At 39.6% G+C, this 27,809-nt stretch overlaps 1 protein-coding gene across 2 annotated transcripts; it reads left to right on the forward strand.

The window, feature by feature from the left end:
- On the forward strand, window positions 1–27,809 carry card11 (caspase recruitment domain family, member 11). Of its 2 annotated transcripts, none has more exons than XM_036566742.1 (24): window positions 1–146; window positions 14,177–14,390; window positions 15,144–15,281; window positions 15,451–15,776; window positions 15,916–16,095; window positions 16,237–16,383; window positions 17,037–17,162; window positions 17,250–17,450; window positions 17,718–17,867; window positions 17,954–18,020; window positions 18,117–18,193; window positions 18,304–18,410; window positions 18,505–18,548; window positions 18,655–18,784; window positions 19,152–19,350; window positions 19,469–19,595; window positions 20,316–20,556; window positions 20,796–20,880; window positions 21,034–21,129; window positions 21,225–21,345; window positions 22,082–22,267; window positions 25,000–25,124; window positions 25,990–26,105; window positions 26,296–27,809. In XM_036566742.1, the coding sequence occupies exons 2-24, from the start codon at window positions 14,189–14,191 to the stop codon at window positions 26,498–26,500; spliced, it is 3,396 nt and encodes a 1,131-aa protein (XP_036422635.1). In that variant the 5' UTR covers window positions 1–146; window positions 14,177–14,188; the 3' UTR covers window positions 26,501–27,809. The 2 variants fall into 2 exon arrangements, with proteins under 2 accessions (XP_036422635.1, XP_036422636.1); XM_036566743.1 differs by having other exon boundaries at window positions 17,972–18,020.

Consider the following 27,809-nt stretch of genomic DNA (forward strand, 5'->3'; position numbering starts at 1 on the left):
GTGTTTCTTTCTGTCAGGTGGAACTTTAAGAACTGCGGCCGACCTGCTCCGCGCTCCCATGCCGAGATTTTAACGCTTATTCCACCTTTGTTTCATCCTCCGGAATGTTTGTACGGTGCTGAACCCCGAGAAGTGATCTTCTACAGGTAAATGAAGTGCTTTCTAATCGGAAGTCAAAGTCAGTTATTAATAAATTCGTCTGTGGTGAAGTCAAACCCCGCGAAAGGCTCCGAGCTCGAGATGCATATCGAAAGATTCGAAGAGGTGAAACCTTTAACTTAGCCTAGCAAGAGGCGACGAGGCTCTTCAGACAGATTAAAAGTGAGAAAGTGCGTTAAAGTCTGTTTTTAAGGCTGAACTTTGGGGTTACCTGGCTGAAGTACGTACTGTGTCCTTTTTTGGGTCGAGGCGACAGAAGGCGACTTCAAGTTCAAGAAAGGTGTGAAACTGCGGTGTTCCTAACTGACTCTTTAGCTGAAGTAACTTTGCTCAGAGACCCGATAAAATTCACTGTATTTTTATGAGCGCAGGCCCCAAAATGTTCTCCGTTTTTGCACACAGATGTGTGTGTTAGCTGGTGTGAAGGTGTGAAAAGCTCGGGTGTCTGCATGCTCCGCTGCACATTGTTAGGTTTTCTCAGTGTCTGTATTATATGACTGCCCTACAAAGCTCCACCACTGCTTGCACGCAGTGGCATCCCTGTTTATACAAACTGGAAGACAATGAGGCTTTAAAAAGAGGGCATTGATACCAAACCCAAACTCTGGGTCAGGTGAATTCAGCTTTTGTTGTCAGATTTCGTCCTGTAAGCCTCTACGTGAAATGGCTCCTGCCTCAGTGGATTCCTTGACCGGAAAACCTGAGCCTGTCCTCAACAGTGGGAAGCTGGCTGCAGCTTCGGGTTTTGTGGATTACTTTACTCAAGGGTGCAGTGCAGGTGCATAGGAGAGGAATTTCATGCCTGCTAGCCTGCTGTGGTTATAAGTTTGTGGTGCTTAACATATACCTTTCACACTTGAAAGATGGTTCTTTAAAGGTTCTTTACTAAAAGCAATGGTTCTGTTTAGAACCATGAGTTCTATGTAGAACCCTTTTGAAAATGACTCTGTATACCACCAAAAAGTGTTCTTCTATTGTTACAAGGTTGGCATTTGTACCAATAGAAGAACGCTTTTTGGTTGTATACAGAATCACTTTCAAAAAGGTTCTACACAGAAGCACGTACAACACATTCTCCATCTGTCTGAAGAACTATTTAACCATGAAATGGTTCTGTATAGAACTCATGGTTTTAAATAGAACCATTGCCTTTACTAAAGAACCCTTGAAGAACCATCTTTTTTAAGTGTGTATTTTATGAATAAAAGGGACTCTAGTTTTCTTATCGGGGTTCTGGGGGTTCTAGATTCAGCTCATGTAAGTACAAACAGTCCAGAATGATCTCCAGGCAACCAGTTCTTTACAGAACCCTTGTGAAAGGCTCCTGCATGACCTGCAGACACTGATAGCCATGCTTCTCAGTACCAAATTAGATTTGTTCAACAAGTTTGCCATTGTGAATGATAATTAGCATAGGGGAAAAATGATTTAGTGTCCTGAATGGTTCTTGACACCTTTTTCTAGAACCTTTGTGAGAGGCTTTTTAAAAATGGTTTAGTCTGATCATAATGTGTGCATAATAGCAGATCAAATGAAATAGGTTCAGAGAAAACCTCTCGAAAAGATGTGTCCCTGCATGATACTGGTTTTAACTTGTAAGTCCGAATTTGATATTGCAGTAAGTCATAGTCCTGCATCAGAGTCACATATCTGTTTGAAAGTGTCCAGACAGTTTCCCCTCCAAACCACCTCAAAGCTGAAAATAAAAGATTTATGTCCACTTCCTAGTATTTCTATGTAAAACATCTCAAGGCTGTGGAGGACTGTAGTGGTTTCATTAACATGCACACACTTCCTGAGAACTGTAGTGGTTTCATTAATATTCGCTGTACCTGCTATCACACATTTTGAAACGCTTATTTCCAGATGATGCTGTCTGATTTGTTGTGTTTAAATGAGTGACAATCATAATGTCACATCTAACCCAGGACAGCAACCTGAAATAAGAGAGGAACAGAGATAACTGAGAAGTATATATGCTAGTTATCTCTTCTATCTCTTCTTCTTTTCTAGACGAGTTCTCATGAAACTTAATGCTAAAACAGTTATGAAGAACTTGAAGTTAGTTAGTTGTCATTGATTTTATGTATTTTGTTATAACCTATACTATGATTAACAATAATGTATAACATTAATTTAAATTAAGAATCCTTATCCTTCTCCTTAAAGGTTAACATTTTGGAGATGAGCTTTTGTTATTATGTGATTAAAAAGGAACAAACAATAATTTTATAGCATAGATTGAAATGTTATAAACTAGACACTAAACAACCAAACCAATTGTTTACTCACTGTTTAAAAGATTTTGGTAACACCTAGAAATGACGAGTAAAGGGTGAAAAAGTAAACAGGTCTCATTCACCATCTGAAGAAGAAGTTTCTTCTTCAGATCAACTTAAGAAGTCACAAAGATTCTGACATTCACCAGTGTTTTGTTATTTGGGATTTGTTCTTAGGTAAGAACAGAATCCACTCACACAAAGGTGCAAACAGTTCTGCAGTTTAAGAACACGTCATGAATCTGACATAGACTTTTTCTTAGGCCCTTTCTCAAGATCACATTTAAGAACAAACTTAGAAGATATTGGTGAATGTAGCCCAGTGTTATCAGTTTATAAACTGTAATTATCAGAATAACAATGAATAGCTATTCGAAAAATTTGGTCACCACTTTTCAAAAATGAGGCATTCAGGACGTTGAGTTTATAATATACATATATGCAGCTTTCTTATGCAGCTTTTCTCATTATTATGGAATCATCTGCTGTCATCTGAACTTTCATTATTTTTGCAGCTTCCTACAAATGATTTGAAGCCTACAGAACATTAGCATCACATTACAATAGTTTTATTCATGTATCTGCAACAAAACTGGTTTTATATTAATGGAAAGTGAGTCCAAACTTTTGACCAGTAGTGTGTGTATTATGTGTTATATATTCGTAATAGAGTACTAATATCTCTTATTGGGTTGACTACTTTTTGTGTAATAATGAGAGATGCACAATGATATCCGAATCATATCGGTATCAGCAGATAATTGCATGAAAGATCATATGTTTTTAGATTTGACTGATACTTCAAATGGATGCTTGATGATGCATTTATTGTACTCTGGAAGAGCAGAATGTTTAGGCGACACTGGGCTACTGTGCTAAAATGTCTACATTTCAATTGTTTTACCTCATTGTAACCCTATATAGAAATAGGTGTTACATTACACGTCTCTGTAATGGTAATCCAGGTGGATGTGGATGTCATTTCTGCATTTTCTAAACGTTTATGTATTGGCATTGGCAAATACACTATTTGGACAAAAGTATTCGGACACCTACACGTCTACAGTTTTTATGACATCCCATTCTAAATCCATAGGCATTAATATGGAGTTGGTCCCCACTTTGTAGCTATAACAGCTTCTACTCTCCTGGGAAGCTTTCTACAAGATTTTGGAGTGTGTCTGTGGAAAGGCAGACTGCATGGCTAGGTGCTTGATTTTATAGACCTGTGGCAATGAAACAGAATGCAACACCTGAATTTAATGATTAAGAGGTGTGTCCCAATACTTTTGTCCACATAGTGTACGTAAAAAAAAAACAAACTGGATATTGGTGTCAGCCCACAATTCTCATATTGGTGCATCCATGGTAATAATCATGTTTGCTTCTTTGATTGCCTTTAAACTAATTGCTTGTCAATTGGGTATCAAGGAGAAAGATGTGGTCTTGATAGAGGAAACCTTGGCTGTTTCAGAAGTGAATGGAAACCTTTAGAACTGAGGAAGAGACATTGCCCTGACATGGTCATCTCTAGAAATGATATGCGTTGTCAGTGGACTGTATGTGTATTCCTGCTTCTTTACCTTGAAAATATGAGACCGGTAATACATTTACTAATAAATCGGTGAAATTTTCTCACTTGCGCTTCTAATATCCCCACCTTGACAGAACAGTGCCCTGGTTAGGTCATCATGTTTACTGCGAGTGCACTCACAGGAATAACCAGTGGCAGTACTGAGGCACCTACACCCACACAGACACCCACACACACAGCCTATACACACATGGAGTGCACTTCAGCCAGGCTGTCTGTATGTGAGAGCACAGTGGGTTAATGGAAATGTCATTTGAATAGCCAGTAGTGTGTCAGACAAGGATCCTCTGTGAATACAAAACAGTTGTCCAATTCTGCATGCTTTTGGACCTCAACTTTGTTTAACAAATTGAACAGCATGTCATGCACCTCCTCAGAAACTCAAGGAAGAGCTCCAGAGCACATCGGAGCACAAATTTAATTTGAAACTTGCCTGTTAGAAGAACACTCTATGACCATTATCACTGCCACCATCTAGGTTTGAGTTGCTATTTTGGCAGGGGACAGATTGTGCAACCGCTTAGGAATTTAGTTCACAATATCAGCTCCATGGACTGTGGTTCTTCTCTTTTTTTATTGTTGTTCCTTGCTTTTTCTGCTGCCAACTTACCAAGAGATAAACAGTCTTTCTTGCAAGCACCCAAAGGGAACTTGTGCTGTTACAATAATTGGCACCTTTCAGGAACTCTCAATGTCTTATATTGAAAGCTTATGGGTCAAGAACTCAGTTACTCTCATGGTGGCTTTTTCAGACTATTTTATGAGATATCAGAGAATAACATAGAAACATTGTGTGCTTGCTAGTGAATTTTCAGTAACACCAGAGATTTCAGGCTCAAGTCCTGGAGGGCTGCAGCACTGCACAGTGTAGTGTTTTTCAAGCTCTATCACACAATTCAAATTATTACATTTTCTAACTACAGATGCTAAACTATGCAATACATACATGCATACATACATACATGTATGGAAAATATTGTGCAGAATAGAATGCCTGTTAATAACACAGTGCTGTGTTCTCTGCTGTCTAGCAAAAGAATATGTATATTGATATTTTGCTGTTTCTATCTGTTTTCTTTGTAGTTTTTCTAATAGAAAAGGACATGAACAGATAAGACGATTCATGTGGAAAAGAAGAACTAGTATAGACAGAGATGCTGCACTATCTTTATTTTAAATGTTGCGAGGAGAGTGGGCAGCGTGGATTAATATGCAGCATCATTCATAGATTAATAGATAGAAATACCCCAGTAAAACTGAAATTAATATAAACGGCAGGTAGTGTGAGAAATGTTCAGTTTGCCTTCAGGCCTTAACTGTTACTGCTGAGGTGGAGACATAAGAATTAACAATAGAAATGTTTATATATATATATATATATATATTATAGCTATATCCTTTTTGCTTTTACATGAATAGACGCATACCTTTATGTGTCTGCAGTCACTCTTGACAATGGTGGAACTGTTTATATTGAAAATTTTGGGGTCAGTTTCCCAGTGATTGCATCTCTTCAGGAATTTGCTGGCTCACCTGAAAACAATGGGTTTGTTGTGTATCACTTCGACTGAGTTATGTATTTCTGTCAGCACTCTGACCCTTTCCTTTATTAAAATTCTTAGTTGTAATCAGAGCTGTCCTAACATTATGTTGAAAATGCCTTTTGTGATCAAAATCAGTTATTTACATGTCTATCAGTGAAAGTCAATATAGAACAGTGAACAAACTCTCCCACTGCAGTCACAGTCATTTGAAGTTTTATCATCTCAGGTTCTTTTTTTGCAATGCATTTTTTTTAAATCTGAGCTTTAGCTTACTTTAATTAGCCAAACTGAAAAAAAAATTACTTGAAGATCAGCTCAGATATGTCTGTGATCTCTGTCACTCGTATTTAAAATCCTTTTTTTCTTAATGACTTGCCCATGGCATTGCAGGCTAGAGAGAAAATAACTGTTGGTACAAAAATATTACCCCCTTGAACTCATCTTAAAAATTGCACCTGCCTTGACTGTAGAGGAGGGCTGTTGAGGAGGACATGTGTCCATGGATCCAATCTATGTTCCAAAAGGCCTTGGAAACATCTTAAGTGTTACATAAGTGCTTAAACTTAAACTTAGGGTCTAAAACTCATTTTACAATCATATATATTTTTCTTCACTTTCTTTTTAAACATTTGCATGATGAGATTCTAAGACACACACTTAAGGTCAAAATTCACTTGTGTAAATTTTTTTGGGTTAAAATTGAAAGAAGCGGTATTACAGCGTTAGGAGAAAAAAAGCTAAATGATGGTGTCTGTGCGCTGCTGTTTCTTGTAAATCTTGAAATAGCAATTTCATTTGTCTTTACATATTAACGTGCCCTGCACAGTATTTTCCCTCTTTACTCAGAATATTACATTAGCAGGAAGTATGTGGTTATCTTCGTACTTCTGCTTCAGTCCAACATTTATTGGGCACTGCAGAGTGCATAAAATTACCTCTACGTTAATTTTTTTTTGCATACTGCCCCCTAACCACAGTTTAGGAATTACACTTTACATGTGATCTTAGATATCACAGATACACTAACACTAATTGACTATAGTGAAACATAAGCTACCTTATATTGCATATTCATAAACTACGAAATCAACTGACCCTCCCACACTTCATATGGTCTGCATTGCTCTACTTGAATAATGTTATAGCTGTTTTGTCATTCATTTACAAATGCTTAGTGTGGAGGCAAGAGGCAGAATGTAACATGAGTAACGAGACCAAACCAAAATGGCTCAGATTACTTTCTGGGGTTGAAGTGTCATCAGAGACGTTGGTGACACCAAGTACAGAGTTTGTAGCAAGCATATAAGTTTAATTCTGACTCATTTGAAAATTGGCCCCAACACAGCTCTAGATCTGCCAGCTGATTCAAGCTGAAAAGAACAGTTTCCTGACTCTTACTCAATGTGGATTGCAGAATGGTAAATCTTTATCTTCAAATAACAGTAACAGCAACGAGAATGTAGCAAAATGTGCAGGCTAAAGTTAGATAAGTTTGTTATCTAATTTACCTTGCGTGCTAAATTTACATCAACGTTAGCTAACTGCTAACAAATATTTTGCATAAGATGCAAGACGGCTACACACCTATTGTTATAACGTTATAGTATATGATACACTGACATTTTTGAATTTGCCAACCATCATTGACTTTCCCATGTTTAGCTACTGCCGTATGTAACTTAGTTAAAGTCTGTCAGCTAGACCTGGTTTAAAGCTAACTGGCTAATGTTAGCTAACAGCTGAGTCTTGGTCAACAGAGGAATTCACACGTTATTAAAAATGTGTAATTTAATTCCTGGATAAATCAATGTAAAGCTGATGAATATGTAAGAAATACAAGTACTTACATTCTTAAAATATAAAGCTAACTTCAGTTTTGTGTTAACAATATAGTTAAAATGCAAAACCTTTGATTAGCTGGCTAACAAACAAACCTAAGGTGTAGGCACCTTGGTATGGTGCAGGCTGGGAATTGGATAACTTGTATGAGCCTGAAGAGGGAGATTCTGAGCAAAAACCTGGCCTTCAACAGGTTTCGAGTTCTCTGTGAATACTCTTTCAATGCACTCATCACCAGACTGATCAGTTGCATGCAGTTACACAATTGCAATTTTCCACCAGAGAGGTCTCCAAATCCCCAAAACTACTCCTACTGGTCTTGGATCCAGGGTGCTGTTGTTCACTTAGAGAGTAGAGAGTTTGGTTTAAAAGGGTTATCATGCAAATTATGCTGTGAAACAGCTTGCGTTATGTATGCATGGATGCAAAACATATTCTATATAGACTGTGCAGAAAATGTCTCCAATCTGAACAGATCTTTTCAGTTATAGTGGCTGGATCTGCAATTGCCTTATAAATTCTGAATGGTTCCTAAGTGGGTTTGTTGCTCTTTGAAAGGGTAATTAGGACAGGCATAAATGGAGCTAAATTACACATAGCTAGACCATCGCTACTCTATTGAATTATATATAGCCAAATACATTCCATAAAGAAACCATTTCCAGGATGCATCATTGGCATTCCAAATTTCTTCAAAGGAAAGGAATTTGATTAGAGCTTTTTGGACCAGCATACTGAACAAGTCAATTATCATAAACGCGGTGTATTCCCATATGGACTATGTAGTCTAAATCAACGTAGTCTGCTGTCACGGACAGTTCTGTGAGCAAATGCTGGACTGAAAACGCTGACAGGCTGACTAATTACACACTTTTTAGCATTTGATGTTTGTTGCTTTTAGCAGTCATCCGTTAAAAAGCCAGTTGACCGAAGGAAGACTTTTTTCCCTCATCTAATCCTGTTTTTTTGCAGGCCTTTATCCCTGTAAATCACCCACCTCACTCGATTGCAGAATTATTTAGGTCTAGAGTGACACACAATGACTAATTGCACCATTGGAGACTTTTAGTTTGTTTGACACTATTTTTAGCCCTTATCTCTGTATCTGCACTTTCCTGAGGCAGATGAGAAGGTTCTCAGCATCGCTGACTCTGAGAGCTGAAACACTAGCTGTAGTAAAGGGCTTGGTCGGGGGGCCCACTGAACTGCTTCACGCTGTGTTTCACTTTCACACAAAACAGCTCACCGCAGTTCCTCTGAACTGGTAGGTTGGAGGAGCAGAGCTGCAGCCCATTGGCTGGGGACGCACTGTTGGTTGGTGGTTGTTCTAAAATCAGACAGGGTGGCGGGAGCGCGTGGTGAGGACTTCCGCTCTCTGAGTCTGATGCTACTCTCCAACATGAGTGCGAAACAGTTTCAGGCCTAGTCCCAGGGGGAGAGACAAAGAGGAAACTGTAGTGAAACAGGATCAAACCTGTAGGTGTGACTCCCTCATATTGCGAAGAGAAGGAGGGAGAAAGATAGACAGGAAACTGTTTTTACTGTATACTCCACCTTTCAGTCAAGTTTAAACCAAATGAGGCTTCGTTAGGACGTTTTTGTGTAGAGTGTTGGTGAAATTGCATGTCTGTGTTTTTGTGCCTGTGAGCAAAAAGCAGTGGAAATTATGACAGTTTGGCTCTACCTAAGAGACCGCTTCAAACTGATTGGTTTTTAGAGATTGAAATCTTTTGTCATTTTAATAATTATAGGTCTGCTTTGTTGTCAGTTTCTGGAGATGCTGTTCAGCCGCTGCTTCTCAGTCTTGAAATATCTTATTGATGTTGCAGGCTACTTCTGCTGTGCAGTTCTTCAAATATACACAGAGCGGGGGGAGATTTCACCTCCGTTTAGCTGCCCTGAGCTTCTCACTTGAAGAGGCGAGACTAAACATCTGTTACCGAGATGAGGAAGTGAAGAAACTCTATTAGTCATTCACTCCAAAATAAGCTCGGAGGAAACTTGGTTAGGGTTGTATTGTAAGTTGGGGGTGTGGACAAAGCCGAAATGTTTGTGTGCCTGTCCACATATGAGTGTGAGAGAGTTGCATGTGAGTACACACCGCGGATGAGTTGGCTGAGTCACGTCCCGTCCAACATAGAAGACCTCGTGGAGATCACCGACGGAATGGCATCTCACTTACTCAGTTGAGAGCCGAGTGTCTGAGGGGAAAACCCCTGCTGATTGTTTCCAATCATCCCCCAAACCAGAATAGAGAGGAGCTGAATCCACCCTCTTCTGTGCTGAATAATTAAAGTGGGTATGCCATCTCTAAATCCCCAGATTTTGATGCTCACTGATTTACTCTGATGCTTCCCTTTAACTTCCTCTTAGTCCTAAGGGTTACCTCTGCAGGAGGATCTGGGGATCTTAGCTCTCAGATCAGTAGGAGGCATTGCAAGTGGTTTGACACCATGTATGCAGACTCATCTTCTTAGCATGCTGGGACTGTGATGGGGATGACCCTCTGCACAGAATTCTGTTTCGGCCAAGTACGCTCTCAAAAACAAAGGTGCCAAAAAGGTTTCTTTAGAACAATGCCATAGAACGATAACGCTGACTCCTTAAAAAAACGTTTCAGTGGATGGTGCCTAAAAATCTATTTTAATGGATGCACCCACATGGGAACTGTGGGCTGAAGCCAATATCTAATATCTTTTATGTGCATATCTGCCGATGTCAATACATACAAAATTATAAAATGTAGACATTAGGACTAAATCCACCTGGATTACCATTATGACAAAATATGTCATTCTGGAGTGAATGTAACCCTACATTTCTGTGTAGGATAAATATCAGTCAAGTATAAACATCTGTCTGATGCTGAAGCTGAGACATGAGCTAACTTGTTAACAGAAATGGGCATTTTAACCATTTTTGCCATTCAGAAAATTCTGAAAAAAAGAAATTCTGTTTGACTGTTTGAATAGCCCAATACATTTTTAATGTTGAAAAATGTAACGTCGATGACTCAACGTTTGTTTACTGAATGGAATTACCAAAACAGTTGATCTGTACTTGATTATTTGGTTGACTTTATGGATTTATTTTTGTGTTTTAAATAGGGCTGCACAATTGTATTTGAATCATGATCACCATTATTGGCTTCCACTGTTGTGATTGTGATTACAGAGGGTATATCAGTATTGGTCAGTTTTGGGTCAGTACACAGAGAAAATGCTGGATTGGAAGGAAAAAAGGATTAAATCTGTTCAAATCCTGTAACAAATCTGTCCTGAAATAGCACATACTCACACTGTGGGATGTAATGTTATTAGCTGTGTGTTTTTCTTCTTGTGGGGTAGATATGTGATTGAGGAGTTGAATCATCATAGCCTACTTTTAAATCATAGTATCCTATTTTTAGATGCTCATGTGAAGTGCTTCAGTTAAAAATAGCTAATTTTAGAAAAAATATCACAACGGTATTGGTTTCAGCTGATGCCCAAGGTTTCAATACAGTATTGGTATTAGAAAGGAAAAAGTGGTGTTGGGCCATCTCTGACTGTGATACTGGTGAACTTAGCTAAGTTAAGCCAATAGACTAAGATTAGATATTGTTCATTAAATCATGTCATGTCGGTAGGCTTGTGTTTGCCAAAAAAAAACTGTAAGCGTGATGTAATTACCTTCTCTGTGTGGTTGCGTACCGTCTTGCTTTCTGTTTGCATACTCTGGTGACATTTTATTTATAGGGAGTCTAATTTTGTTTATGTGCATTTAAAAAATACACTAAATGAATGTGGTGAAGGACCAGACTTATTTTGATTTGAAAATTTCTTTATCGGAAGGAATAAACCTATTTTGTCCCTAAATTGGATGAATAGTTATTATTTAAAAATTGTGATTCATTTTAGCCATATTTTTGCATCCCTTGGTTTAAGCATCTTTGTGTTTAAAATATTTCCATATTTAATATGAGAGGCAGTATCAGCTGTTTGTTTCTGACATTCTTTTTAGTTCTACATCACATGCTCAGTCAAGAATTCATTAAAAAGCTACAATATAATGTGTGATTAATTGCCGTTTTTGCAAACTTACAGTTGCATGCAAATGTTTGAAAACTCCTGGTCAAATTAATTTTTTTTTGATTGTCAAAGATGCCATTACTCTGGACATTTTAATGCACAATTTCTGTTTACTTGCTGAGTTTAACATATTGAAAAAAATTAAACCCAGTATGTTAAATTTGGCAAATTTACTCTAATTGCCCAATAAAATGTGCAGAATCTGTACATGATGTGTTAACATGTGTCAACAAAACATGCAATATAACAGCGCACAACGTACACCTTACAACTAATGCCTTATTCAAATAATCAGTTAAATACATGAATGAGTTTGGATATCTATATATTTGCACATCCCTACTCTGTAAAGGGCAGTGAATAGAAAAATGAGGTCGATTAGGGCCCATATGATTGGATCTTTCAATGCAGTCTGGTGTAAGGAGGGGGAAAAAAGGGAAAGGCTAAATGTCTCCTCAACTTTCGCCTGATTCATCGTCTTTATCAAGATTTATGGCAGCGAGTGAGGCAATGATGAGAGAAAACATGCAAAAAGTCTGTGTGGGCATATGGATGCTATCAGATAAGCTTTCATTTGCAAATCCACGCAGAGCAGCAGGGAGACAATGCAGGGCTTATGTAACTACAGGTGACCAGGCTGCACCTCAGGGCTGCTTACCGCCCAGAACACATATGCAAAAGGGACGCAACCTATAGTGAATCATACCGATACATTATAGCAGTGCACATTAGTGACTGCATAAGCCACCCGTATATGTATTTAATTACTGCATGAGGCGCGTTATGAGCAAAGAGACATTATATTGAAACATGGCTCCTGGTGTTGCTGGTGGATGAATGAACTCATCAGGTGCATGGCTCCCTCTGTGCAGGTAATGCATAAATGGATTGCCTCTGACAGAGAATGCCATCAGCCCCAGAACCTCTGCTCCAACTGCAGCATTAAATGACGGTTTGATGGATGTCTGAGCAAATGTGTGGAATTTGAGCATTTTCCTCCCACGGCAGATGAGTAATGAGCCTTGTGATTATAATGTAGTGATAGGCTTCCACAAGATATCTTCAGATTCACTGTGCTTATATACAGTAGAAGCTCCCTCAGTACATTCTTATTGACACTGTTTTTGCTCAGTAACTTTCTCAGCATGAAGCGTCACTGATCACATATAGTGCATGATGTTACTCAGCTTTCTTGCTCACTTTATAAAAGACTGGGTCTTGCGTATTGAGCACTTTACAATGAACTTCTACTAGCACTGCAAGCTGATTGATGTGAAGATCACCACAGCTGTATTATTACTGCCACCATCCACAAGTCACTCTGACATCTATCTCAACATTCATTGTGAAACATTTTCCATGAAGACATAGTGGCTGATAAAGGTTAACTACCGGTGTGTGTTGGAGCGTGTATTACCTGTAGCCTGTGGCTATTCAAATGACCGTCCACCCAGTCCAGAACTGCTGTAAGAACACTTTGTATCTGTCACTCACAGAGCTTTGGTGTGTTCAGGAGGGTATGGTGGGGACACAGGGCCACCCTTTCCCTCGACACCCTGTTTGCATTTTTATGGCCCTTTACTGAGACAGACTGTTTGCACCATCTGATGGGACCTGCTGCGTTTCATTTGTGCTCAAATACAGAACGCATTTTGTATAAAAAAAAAAAAAGCAAAAAGGCTGTTGCTTAAAACACTAGAGCTGTTTACATTCAATCAAATTTTAATGTTAGATCATTTAAGTATATATTGGTGAGGATGCATTGTTTGCAGTTTATTCGCATTCTTTTCATTTGCATATTCCAGCCCCCCCAAGGTCTTTTCAGAAATATACATAAACATAAGCAAAACAAGTTCATGTAATCTTTTAATTAAGTATTTCCATTCTTTACAGCAGTCATTGATATGTACCGTTACAGAAAACTTTGTCTTGCCATGGCATGTGCTAACAGAACTGTCACAACTTGAAGCTTCAATCCTTTTTTTGAAGGATCTAATACAGTTTTTCCTAATTCTCCTCTGGGTGACCCAGCACTGCAGTTTCAGGTATCCCTTGACCCAACAGCTCATCAACTGATTATCAAGCACTCCATGAGCTGGATCAAATGTGTTGGGGCAGGGAATAACGAAATTGCGCTGTGCCGTGGGTCGCCAGGAGCAGGATTAAGAAATGCTGATCTAATGGATTTTTAAAATATATGAACATGTGCCCTTTTAGCATAAATCAACATCATGACATTTAAAAACATTGCCCAAAGTGCTTCTCTCCTCTGGGTATAATATGAAATAGGCTTTTAAACATCACAGAAAGTACCATAGTGATGTAATTTGAAGATGTACCTGGAGGGCTGGTGTCCTTCTGTCTCTGAGGCCTCAGAAACTAAAGCCAGCAGTATACTTCAAATGAAAACAACATTTTGAAGCAAAACAACATCTTTTTGGCCAAACAGCACGGTGGTTTGAGTTTGTTTGGTGCAGTATCTGCTCCTTGCTGAACAGAACTAATCACCAAGCCTTTTGCTGCCACTAACTGTGATTGGTCCACTTCATGAAACAGGCTTTTAGCGATGCTGAGACATACGTCAAGTTCTTTTTAAGTATGCTTAAGAAAACGTGTTTGGCAGTTGTTCAGTTATGTTCTTTTATTGTTTGAAGTATGCAGCCAGCTTAAGAATATCTATTTTAAACACAGACCTCATCAGACATGGAGAACGGAGGGTCTGAAAACATCCTGGATGATGAGGAGGCCCTGTGGGGCAATGTGGAGAAGAACCGGTACATTCTGTGCCGCTATATTAACCCCTGCAAGCTGACTTCTTATCTGAGGCAGTGCAAGGTCATCGACGAACAGGATGAGGATGAGGTGCTGCACTCCTTACTGCTTGAGACAAAGCCCAACCGAGCAGGTATTGTGTGTGCATGTGTGGATGTGGGTGCATATGTGTTTTTGCATGTGTGACTGTTTCTGCTTGTGTTGTGTTTCAGTTCAGTACAGATGTGTGACTTTTGTTTCACATCCTCCTGTTTGTCCAGTATATCTCTTTGTATGCGGGTGCGATGTACGTGTGCAGACCCCCCTAACACTTCGCATTTGCTCAGCGCACCCATTCTAAGATGCAGTGACAGAAAGACTAAACACTATGGAATATGAAAATGCAAATTCTGTGCAGAAAACATTTACATGCAAATCGCACCATCAATCAGTTACTCAGTCACCACATCTCTCACTGTGTTGTTCCAGTTGTATAATATGATGATGAATGGAGGCTTTTAATCCCATGAGTTGCTGCTGCAACTGTTTTTTTCTTTGCCCGTGGACTCTTTTTTGAACCTCTGTATCATTTTTCAACTTATGTATGGCCATGAGCAAATTGGAAGATTTTAACCAAGGAGTTTTTTAAGATGGTACTGTGTTGTTTGTCACAAAGAAGCACACCACAACAGTTGTTTAGCTCTGATTCCATTTGCACAGCTCCCTAATGACTTTACTTGGTTCCGCCAGGGACAGAGTTTTGTACATACTTGCATATTTTCCATAGTCTTTTCGTGCTGGGACTTAGAGCTGAATGTGCTCTAAATTCCACTGTTTTATAGCAAATCCAAATCCAGAAATTTCCTGCTTAACAGCCAGTGAAATCACCAAGAAGTGTTTATTTCAGGTCGACTGTTGGACATCCTTCACACCAAAGGCGAGAGAGGCTATGTGGTATTTCTGGAGAGCCTGGAGTTATACTACCCTGACCTGTACAAAATGGTCACAGGGAAGGAGCCCACTCGCAGGTGCTCTTCTATAGTGGGTGAGTCACTTCAAAGTGAAGATCCATTCATATGAATAGCTATTTACAATGTCTTTTAACCGTTTCTTTGGCACATAATGCTAACACAGCAAACAGTGGATGAATAACTAGTAGGGAGCTCGCAACATGGAATTTACGTACGTCACGTCTTTTTTTTGTCCATCCGTAGTGGAAGAGGGCCACGAGGGTCTGACTCAGTTCCTGATGAATGAGGTGATGAAGTTGCAGCAGCAGGCCAAAGCCAAAGATGTTCAGCGTGTAGATATCATGGCCAAGAACCGGACGCTGGAAGATGAGCAAAAGAAGCTTCGGCTGGCCAATCAGGAGCTACGCACCTTCCAGGAGCGCTACAACAAGATGAAGGAGGAGCGCAACAATTGTAATGATGAACTCATTAAGGTGAAGGACGAAAACTACCAGCTGGCCATGCGTTATGCCCAGCTCAGTGAGGAGAAAAACATGGCAGTCATGAGGAGCCGAGACCTACAGCTGGAGGTCAGAGGGCATAAACCGGTCACACATAAATTCAAAATATCTCTTCAATTGATGTCTCTGTATTCTATTTCTGTAAGATTAACCCTTCAGTATTTTAGAGCACAGCTGATGTTGCCTGTTTTTTACCATTTGCTCTCAGATTGACCAGCTGAAGCACAAGCTGAATAAGGTAGAGGAAGAGTGTAAAATGGAGAGGAGGCAGTCTCTGAAACTGAAGAACGATATCGAGAACCGGCCACGCAAAGAGCAGATCTATGAGCTGGAGCGAGAAAATGAAGTTTTGAAGATCAAACTTCAGGAGCTGCAGTCTATCTTACAGGTAAACTTTACATGGAAAGGAAGAAGAACAGCAGTTTAATGGAAACAAAAATGAAAGTTTGTGTAAATAGTTTTTTAGACTTTCTTGTAATAGAAATCTGCCACTGAAATTTTTCCTTTTGTTATTTTTATTTGTGTGTAGCCTGGACCACTGACTGACTCAGACAAGGCCCTGCGGGACATTTTGGAACATGACCGTCAGGAGGCCCTAGAGGATCGTCAGGAGTTGGTCAACAGACTTTACAACCTGCATGAAGAAGTGCGGCAGACTGAGGAACTCAGAGATAAGGTTAGGGCTAGCTTCTTGATCTGCCTGCGTTCAGTTTATTTCTGTACATTCCTTCTTAATTTAGGTCAGTTCAGCAACAAGATTTTGTATGGTTTGTGGCTTCTCCTGTTGCTGTTGTGTCATATCCTGTGAATTTTTATATGACTTCTTGACAGCATCCTGAATGGTATGTGGTCTTGTCCTCACTATGAGTTAGACAAATCACACATAGAATTTCTAAGTAGGCTGGGCTGAAAATTTAGAATTAGGCAAAGCCTCTTCCTCTTGTCACATTGGAGCAAGAAGTGATAGAGTCTCATGAAGACAGGCTGTTTTAGAAGGCTTTTCCTGCAATGTGCTACATCTGTAATTAACGATGGTTTTGAGCTGGCATGTGAAAAGTGTCAAAATTCGGGTGAAGAGAGGAACTTCTTTTAGATTGAAATAGCACTGAGCTCTTCTCACATTTTCTCTCCTTGACTGGGAGTCTGAAAAAAGATAAAAGTCTAAGTTTAAAGTGTGAAGCCACTTGAGACCTGGCAGTTCTTCTCTGAAGGTGGAAGACGTCAGGGCTGCAGTGCTATGATGTGCTCTGCATTATTTTAATCTCATTTGTGCAGACCTCCTCTGTTCCCCGGGTCACTGAGATTAGAAATGTTTGCTCTCATCCACAGTACCTTGAGGAGAAGGAGGACCTTGAACTGAAGTGTTCTACTCTGGTGAAGGATTGTGAGATGTATAAGAATCGTATGAACACCATCATGGTCCAGCTGGAGGAGGTGGAACGTGAGCGAGACCAGGTTGAACACAGTTGTTTTGATAATTCCATTTAGAACCATTTGAATAATGACATTAAGAAGTATGACATTTATTATTGTGTCTCATAGGCGTTTAAGTCAAGGGACGAAGCCCAGAATCAGGTGTCTCAGTGTCTGATTGACAAAGACAAGTACCGTAAGCAGATACGGGAGCTGGAGGAGAAGACTGATGAGCTGCACATCGAGATAATGCGTAAAGAAGCTAAAATAGTCACCTTGGAGTCCAAACTGAGGCGTCTGTCCAAAGAACATGGCTTTGATATGAGCCAGGTGTGGGAAGTATATTTGTTTTTGCATTGTAATACTGTTTAAATGACTTTATACAGAGGGTCTTACTGTCTCTGCTTTATATAGGGTAATCTAAAATTAACGAAGCTATCACATAAAGCCAAATTATAATGCTAGGCAGACAAGATTATCCATAATTGTGATTGTAATGTACCTTCTATAATACAGCTACAACAGACATTTGTGAACATTAACCCCAAAGTCCTTCTTATAAGAGCATGACAAAAGACAGTACTTTTGCCTTCTTAGAGTTTGCCTCGAGATGTTCCTCAGACCATCATATTTCAGCACTTTGAGCACCAAGACACCAAGACGGAGGGGCCATCTGAGGACTCCGGGGAGGAGATTTCAGAAGACATGTTCCTTCCCCGGTTTAAACGCAGACCCAACATTAAAGGGGTAAGCCTTACTAAAATATGACTTTCACTGATTCTGTCCTTTTTTTCAAGCTCTGTGTAGACCAGGATTTTGTGTTTTTGACACAGTTCCCATACCCCCCCCAGATAAGAGCGAAATCACCAATCTCTCCACCCAAGTCTTTGGATTTCCAAGGTAGCGTTGTCTTTTATCTTCAGCAGTCTTGTATATCAAAGTGAGAGAAGCACAGACCACACTGACTTCCTTTGACTTCCTTTCTCTTTTTTATAGCTGCGCCACATACCAATGGGGACCTGTCAGATGTCGTGAGTGCTGACACCGCCACTGTGACAAACTCACCCTTTGGCGTAGGTTTCTGTGATTTACACAGGGAAATGTTCAGCAAAGCTCTTGTTGAGGGTTGTCTTTATTTAAATGGTGATTTTCCTATCTGTTCTTTTTTCTTGTTTGTTTGCAGCCCCGTTACCGGAATGACAGCATCATGTCCACAGCTGCCGAGCCTCCGGAGAAGGCTTCCATTCTCAGGAGGACTAAAGAAGGAGACCATGAATTTCTGCCCAGATGGTACTGCTTTCTGAGCTGAAGTGGGAATTATAACAGAGCTGAAGAATGTTGTGAATGTACAATCAAACAAATCTGTCTTGCCTCTCCATTTCAGCCTTGATTCGTCAGACTCTGATAGCGGAGACAACATGGACTTGGGTAATCAGAAATGTTGTTGTGGATCATTGTAAATCACTATGAATCACTGTACTTATTCAGATTATTCACTTTACTGACTCCCAATCTCCTTCCCACCATGGCACAGATGATACAGACACAGTCTCCTTTGGCCCTCCATCCATCCACTCCTCCTCCTCATCCCATCAGTCTGAGGGCATGGACTCCTATGACTTGGAGCAAGTCAACAACATTTTCAGGAAATTTTCACTGGAGAGGTACTTCTGTATGACTCTGCAAATCCTTTTCCATCCTTCCCTTGTTTCCTGATCACATACACATGTCTAGTGGTTAGTATCTGTACTCAAGATTCTGTTTATTGCTTTATCTTCTGCTGGATGCTGATTTTTTTTTTTCTTGGTGCATGGTAAAAAATGATTTAATGTTGATTTGATGCACAGGTAACCTGGTTAAAATTTGTATTTTATTGAACTCCAAACAAAAAGGAACAGATACAGAATGTAAAACAGATTCTTTTTTTTTATTAATTTACTAGTTGATGTTCAGTGAATTAACAAATATTTGTTTTACTGTCCTTGTATGTCATTTCTTATGTGTGTGTCCTCTTTCTTGTTCTGTTTCAAGACCATTCCGTCCCTCACTCACCTCCTGTGCACGCTCCAGTACGTTGCGCCCAGTGCAAGACCTCTCTCTCCCTGGAGACTCTCTCCTGTCAGACATTACTCTTGTCGGGGGCAATGACAGCGGTATATTTGTGTCCTCTGTCCATCCTGGATCCAGTGCAGAGAAGGCTGGCCTGAGAGTGGGACACCACCTTTTAATGGTAATTCAGTGTCCTGTGTTAGCCATGACATGCTCAGAGAACTATAGCCCCAGTCATTTTTGCGTTTCCCTTTTATTTTTTTATGCTATTCTGAACGCTTTTGTTTTCTTTTGCCTAGCTAAAGGGCTGTATCCGAGGGGAGACCCAGAGTGTGCCTCTGGATACATGCACTCAGGAGGAGGCTCACTGGACATTGCAGAGATGCACTGGGCAGGTTCAGCTGCATTACAGATGTAACTATGAGGGTGAGTCTGGCTACCTGATGTGCATGTTTACTTCTCAGAGCATTAGAGTGGGTGGTGGTCGTTCAACTCTTGGACATCTAGTGTTGTTGTTTTATTATACTGTTTAAATGTAATTACTTAATTACATAATATGTCATGTAATGAATTACATATGTTTGGTTCAAATTAAAAAATGCCAATAACGTTACAAAAGTATACAAGATAGATTTCTATTTTGAGAAGAAAGATTATAAGTGCCGCAATAACTTCATCAAATTTAAATCATAATAAAATACCTTACAAACATAAATGTGGTATCAGTTGAAAGTTTAGAATCTGCATGTTTGTTAGTTTTCTTAATGTTAGATACCTGCAAATTGGAAGCCTTAAAACTTTTAAAATAGATTCCAGCTCTATCTGCATCTGTCTATACTCTGTTGACAGGCTATAAAGACAAGGTGCATTGTGATATGCCCTCCTGTTGACTGTGTGTCTCTGTGTTGTCCTGCTCTTTAAAACTGTGTAAATGTCTGCTGAGAGTAATGGACTTCAGTACAGCACTGTGTTCACTGTGTTAGATTTCATCTGGCAGCACAGCGCTCCCAGGGCTGCTCATACCAGACTGTGTCCTGCTAAACACGTGATTAGAACTTCAATGGCAGGAACAGCAGTGATGCTGTGACTTCTGCTTTCAGGTACTGTTTATGGTGTCTGTGGGGTGACCTTTTCTTTTGTGTTCAGGCTACAGGCGGCTGCAGAAGGACATAGATGAGGGCAGAGTGGTGTCTGGTGACTCGTTTTACATCCGGGTCAACCTGAATGTTTCGGGCCACGTGGACAGCTGCTCCTTGAATGTGCGCTGTGATGAGGTGCTCCACGTGTTAGACACCAGGCACCAGGGCAAGTGTGAATGGCTGTGTGCGCGTGTAGACACCTTTACTGACAAAGACCTGGAGAAGGGCACCATACCCAGCTACAGCAGGTCAGGCTCTTGAAATGGCTTCTTCCTTAAGGATTAAAAGTAAAAAATGAAACAAAGCTTTATGCTCATGGTTTTGGGGGAATAAAAGGTTGTATTTTTCTCCTAGTATTGATTGTTGCTTAAAGAAGTCTTTGTTTTGTGTCTCTTGAAGAGCATTAGCCACTGGGAATGTGTATGTTTGTGTCTACTGACTATGACTGGAGGCTACAGTGTGAACTGATGGTCATCCCTCTCCCCAGGGCCCAGCAACTCCTCCTAGTGAAGATCCAGAAGTTGATGTGTCGTGGAGGCCGAGAAGAGGCTGAGAATCTGCGGGGATTGCGGGTTAGTTCACCCTGGGCCCAGCAACGGTTCCAGACTAAAGCTTTGCTTACTTGCATTTTCTGCAAAGGCAGCACGACAACAAAGTGCAGCTAAGCATGAATCACACAATAGACAGTCTGACTGAGGTTCACCTTCTTTCATTTACGTTCTCAGACCACTTTGCAACCTGAGGAATCCACTCCATTACAAGATCCTAAGTCTAGCCCACGCCTCTCCAGAGCCAGCATCTTCATCTGCCAGATCCTCCAGGTAAGTGCCCCTCTGGCCAGACAAATAGAGACAGAAAGGCTAGGAAAGACTACAGGCTGTGGATTGCTGAGATTAAGAGATTTTTTTGGTGTCAGTTTGTCAGCAGGGCTGACAACAAGTACAAGAGGATGGACAGCAATGATCGCGTCCGCATCGTCAATGGAGGCAATCCGTCATCTCTTCCCAGAGCTGGCTTTGAAACCATAAAGCCTGAGGGTAAGCATGATGACTCTTGTCTGGTTCACTTTATTCTCACCTACGTCTGCATGCTCATATAATAGCTTTCTAATGTATAGACTGCACTGGATTCACTTTTGCACTTCTGCTAACATGAAACTTTGGGTTTTGAGCTTCAGTTGATGGTTACAGTTTGGCTAAATGAATAAAGCTCTTAAAATGCTAACTTGGGCAACATTTTAATGTGTACTTCTAATGAAACAACCTTGAGCTATGTCCTTAAATATTTGAGTGTCATAATAATTATGCAGCTGAACACTGATCATATAATTTAGTAGATCAATTTTGAGCTCTATATGGTGCAGCATTTTTTTTGCTTTTTTAATTAGAAAAAAGTGTTTGTGTTACTTTTAACTGTTGGATCCTTCTACTTAATGTTTTCCTATCTGTTTGCTGTGGTAATAGAGATAATACAGATTGTGAAAAGAAAACTTTTGAAAAAAAAATGATTTCCATTTTTTTAATCTTGGAATCTTACTCTGTTACAGTTATGAGAATTCTAATGAGAATGAGTTTTCCAGTATTTATTATGTTCATGAGATTAACCCTAATGAAGCCTGGGAGTTAGTTAGCCTTATGCTAATCAGACAAGTCTAAGTGGTTCTTTCTAGCTTTTCTTCATTGTTTGTCATGTCAACATTTTTATGCTTAAGCATTCCACTGCCTCCCTCACAGGTATTAAAATTAATAGTTTTTGTCTTTGATAATGCATCAGATTCTTCAGACTCAGAAAATGACCTGAACAAGAGTGACCTGAACCTGATTCCGTACAGTCCGGTAACTCAACACCACTGCCCACGTAAACGTCCTGTGCTCTTTTCCCCTAACATTTTGGCCAAGACCATTGTCCAGAAATTCCTCAACTCTGGGGGTGCCATGGAGTTCAACATTTGTAAACCAGGTAAGCAACAGTAATGCCTGAAACTGCTGTGGGAGACATGATAATGGTACAAAATGTATTGATTCACAATGTAATTACTATAGAAATGTTAACGTCTCAGGGTGAATAAGAATAATAGATGACATTGTTAGAAATAGGTCACAGATGTAGTATTAGGCGCTCATTAGCCCTGTTTTATTTGCTCTTCCATGAGTTCTGTATTGTTGGCCTAGGTTTGAAATTGGGCAGAGGATAGCCAACTTGTCCAATCAGAATTAACACAAGCATGTTGCTAAAGGTCAGAATCATTATTTAAAATAATCACGACATTTAGCAACAAGCAAAACCTTCTCGAACCTCTTAACTTCGTACATCCATACATTATGGATTAGCATTTTTCATATCATCTTCATGCTCAGTCATTCATTAATGCCTAGATTAACACTTGACCACCAGCCAAAGTTGGTTTTCAGACTTCAGCCGAAGAGTTAGGATCACGTAAGGCCCTGTCTTTGTCAAGCAAGGCGCAATGAGCTACACCACATCGTCTGCATGTAGCTAACATATGACATGCGCATTTTTAAAGGCGCATGCGTAATATGCTCTGAAGAGTTTAATCTATACTAAATGTAATGATGTATTACAAAAATAGCACAAAGAGCAAATTCAAACATACTAAAACAAGATGTTTGGTTTTGAAGGCTGGTTTTCTAGATAGTATGACATTGCACGTTTGAGTGTAGGTTAACAGCTCTGCAAAAAAGCAGCTAGTGGAGAAAGCAGTGGAGGAAAAAGATAAAAAAGGCGTGAAAAAATTTCATGAGCTGTATGGAACTAAACAAAATGTTGAGGGTGTAAAATTTTAGGGGTGATAGGCTGTAAGTGGGTCTAAGAACTTAAGATCCTCTCTTCCATGTTAGATTACGTCCAACCAAGAGGCACCTTTTATTGGTGAGGCTGGTGGATTCACCAAATTAGCCGATAGTTGTGCTGAGGTAGCCTAAAAATTTTGATGCACATGTGTCATTAGGGGGCGCTGTAACTGCTACATAACTGTTTCTGAGCATCTGTACATCCAGTCAAGCTGAAATTTGGCAGGTAGCATCTATTAGACAAAATATAAGAGAATTTGAGGACAATAAGATAAATTAAAAATTTAAGGCCGCCCTCAGCTAATCAGCTTTTAGCAGGCATTTGACAGACTAAACATTGATCAATCATCATGAAACTGTATGGTCACATAACTGTTTTCATATAATGTAGTACAGTGTGTCAAACAAATTTCCAATTACAAGTTTATTAAAAAATGCATAGTTTTTTTTTTGCAAACTTTAACTGTTTGAAAACTTTACTTTTTGAGCTAGTCTTTGGGGTTTGATCCTAACTTTTCGAAATTGGTCTAGAAATACTCTGTGGCCTCTCTAGGTAAATAATTATCCAAAAATGTTGACTGTTTTCCTCAACATATTCTCGCTCTATCAGTTAATTATTGTGGCAGTTGCATTGCAGGTTTAAATTGCTATAACTCATCAGTCAGTGGTCCAATCATTGATGTTGAGACTCTGATGAGGTGTACAAAATTTGGTCCAGATTGGTGTGTAGGGGGTGCTTTAGCGCTCAAACACACTTAAAATCATTAAAAATGTTATGTTATTAAAAATGCTACAATGTTATTACAGAGTCTACAGATAAACAGTTGGTGCCATGTGATTCAGTTCACTGACTAGATTAACTTTGTAGATACATGTTGTGCCATAAATTGGACTCCTTGTCTGGTATTTTGACTTATTCATTCAAAGAAAAAAACTAGGTGAACATTATTATTGAAGGTCCCTGATCAATAATCATAACATATAAACATGGAGAACCAAACCACTTTGCAAATACAACTCTGACAGAAATTTTACCATTAATCATGTATTTGTGACATCTATGTTGACAATCTTTTGCATGTTCAACAAAGCTCAGTAGCTCCTTACATATGATATGAAGCATGTATCATGTTTAAAGACCACTGCTCAACAATTATGGCAAATGAAGGCCTTTAATAAACTCTGACTTTCTTGAATTTTTCATCCTCTCTCTGTAAATAAAGCCAAACTGCATTAGGCCTTGTTAGGCCTAGTTGGATACAACTGCATAAGGGCTCATTGTGCTGATTCATGCTTGAACCTGCTCGTTGTATTTATATTATTTTATTTTTTTTACATTATTTTTCATTAATGCCCTATACATTGTGTATGTGATGAATGAAACAATGGAAATGCTGCAATAAAATCTCAATACAATAACCTACAATAACGTTTAAAAATGTAAAACTTCTATTTTCCTATAAAGATCGGATATATAGTTTGACAGCTGCAATATATTGTCCTTCAGAATTATTGGCAGAATTAGATAAGTGCTTATAAAGGTCAAATATGAATGGAGCAGCAGTGACACAATTTATATGGTGGTTTTGAATTTGAAGTTTTTTCCCTTGAATAATTTTATCTCACTGAAAGGTTAGGTTTTGCTCATATTTTCAGCATGAGATGAAACTGATAGACCACGCCTTCTTATCTTTACTAAGAGTGCCAATAATTCTGGTAAAAAGAAACCATTCGTCACAAGGAATAGTATAGTTATCCAGCAAAAAAGAACACTTATCAGTTATTAATGGGTGTCAAGAAGGTCATTATCATTTTTATGTCTTTTATATTTAACTGTTTATATTTGAACCTGTTTGTCTGTGTTGTTTATCAATATTTTAGACATCCTGACAAAAGAGGAATTCCTCATGAAACAGAAGATCGAGCCCATCATCTTCTCTAAAGAAAAGCAAGCAAACACATACGAGTGTGTCACCTCTGAAAACATCGAAGCCGTTGCCTTTAAGGTACAGAGAGAACTCTTTCCAAATCAGTTTCATGACAGTTCAGTGATGTTTTCACTTTTTATGTGCTGTCATTTCCTTGCTTTTTTCTTTTTTAAAAGCATATTGTCAGATTTCTCGGCTCCGGCAGGGCTCTCAGCAGTGATGTGTCTCATTTAGAAGTGGCACGTCGCTATGAGAGCTGTACCCTTTTTCCCTCGGACTGCTCGCTGACACAGTGCTCTCGGGTGACAATTACTCTCCCTCACTGACGCCTCATTCAAAGAGATCCACTCTGATCCTCTGCTCCTGTGAATGAGACCTGCTCTTTAGTCAGAGGAGTGGCAAGGAAATGTAGACCCTAAGTAAGAAATTGCTTTCTGCGACTGTGAAGGGAGTTCTCCGCAGGGAATCTGTCTCCAGCGCAGCCATAGAAAGAAAGTGCACCAGGCACCCTCGGAGCCAGCATGCTCTTTGGGGTTTTGTCAGGTGGTCAGAGGCTTTGTTTTCATGCCTCACTAGCTAATGTGTTCACAAGATGTGTAAATATTTCCACTGAGAATCACGCCCCTGTGGGAGCTGTGCAAAAACCAGAACAGAAGCACCAAGCGCGAGTGCAGACTCCGCATTGTGGGGAAAAAAGGGGTGCAACTGAAACAGAACCGACATGGAGCTCACTGGAAGAATTAACGAAGCAGCCAGACAAATATTCACTATGGGTTGAACACAGTGAAATTAAACATATGAGAAGGCGTTGCCATTCTTGTTTTTCCCCTTGAAATATATGCATTTTTCTCATTAAGACTTTATTTATAATTGGAATCCAGATCAAAATGCAACTCAGATGTGTTGTCCGATTTTGGTGAACGCGTTCTGTGTTCTGTTGCAGAATAAACACTGTCTCCTGGAAGCTGATCTGAGCTGTGTGAAAGACTTGCTGAGGAGAGAAATCTACCCCATCATTATATTCATCAAAATCTGCGAGAGGAACATCAAGAAATTAAAGTGAGCAGGCTGCCAAGTCCCCACCCTTAATCAGATTTGCACTCATCAAATACATCTCAATTTCACTTCTCAAGTTCGCTTGCTTTCCATGCTTTAGTACATAATCATGCCATTCACACTTGTTTTAGTAGATGTCTCATTTAGGCTTATTGAAATACAGTATGTGTTATAATTGTGTGATATTCTGCAGGAGGCTGCCGCTGAAGGTGGAATCGGAGGAGGATTTCCTGAAGATGTGCCGTGCTAAGGAGAAAGAGCTGGAGGCTCTGCCATGCCTTTATGCCACCGTGGAACCCGACTCATGGAGTGGAGTGGAGGATCTTATCAGGGTCATTAAGGACAAGATCATTGAGGAGCAGAAGAAAACGGTCTGGGTGGAGCAGGACATGCTGTAGGTGACCTGATGTAGCCGAGAGGACAGATGCACCATGCTTTTAGCACTCCTGTTGGCATGTCTCACACTGAAACTGACAGTGTTTCCACCACAGCTGGAACGTATGTACATGCCACTGCTATGACAACAGGAAGTGACACTGAGGTTATGAGGTATGTGGTAAAAATGTGGTCCAGGAATGTTGTCCCATTGTGGCAGTAGTCACAAGCAGAAGTGGAAGCCTTCACATCTGGAGCCTTTTTATCTGTTGTCCTCTAGAAGTGCTGCCACTGTCAATAAAACAGTAGTTTGCCCACATTGAATCTGTAATACCCAATAAGCCACAGTCCATTGCACTTTGTTGGGTTCCATCCATTGTGTTCCCTCTGTGAATCCTCACTGCAGTTATCATACATCATTCTGAGCGACCACAAACAAGATTAATGTTGATAATTGTAAATTGAATTTGATGCCCTTATTATTGCATTTTTTAAAATATGGAGCAGAACGCTTGATAAAGCAGATTTATTTTTACTGTATATTTGCGCTCCCAGTATATTTATTTTTTTGCCAGCCTGCAGTACACTATTTACAAAAAGGATGTATTGTTTCTTTAGCTGTAGCATGTACAGCTGATATGTAGGCGGATGACTTCTCAATGCTGATTGCACCTACTACAAATATGTGTGCTAGTATATTGAATAGTAAAGTTGGAAGCATACGGCATTAAGTTGACTGTATGATTGTGTGAGTGAATAGTATATTGAATAGTATATGTGAGACTTCTGGGGCTAGAACTCTCTTAAAACAGTCTGCCAGAAGTCAGCAGCAAAATGGGAACTGTCACCAAGAAGTATATTTGGCTCTGAAAGCAAAATGGTTTCTCAGATATGAAAATAAGTGGTCTTGCGTCAGCTCTCACTTTCTGAAGAATATATATATAAATACTTTTTTTAGGTTAGGTTATGTAGGATGATATATGTGTATATAACTTATGAAGTGTACATTGTTAGAGATTGGCATTCATCTCTGTATATTTTCATTACCAGAAGCTTTTATTACTGCCTATTTTGTTGACATAACTGAATGTATACCTGTGTGCTCAAACTATATTTATTGTAAGCAAGTTATTTTCCAGTACAGTCAAGTACAATCAAATGATTTGAAATAGGTTTAATACTAAAAAAAAACTGCAGATTGATTGCACAGAACTGCAAACCTTGACCGGTCTGTCAGAAAAACATGAGAAGAGTAAGACATTGTTTGAAGATACACATGAATGTACTTTATATCAGTGATGACAACATGCTGTTTCACATTAAATGCCCTTC

Source organism: Colossoma macropomum, unplaced genomic scaffold (assembly GCF_904425465.1).
Source record: "Colossoma macropomum unplaced genomic scaffold, Colossoma_macropomum, whole genome shotgun sequence".
NCBI lineage: Eukaryota > Metazoa > Chordata > Actinopteri > Characiformes > Serrasalmidae > Colossoma > Colossoma macropomum.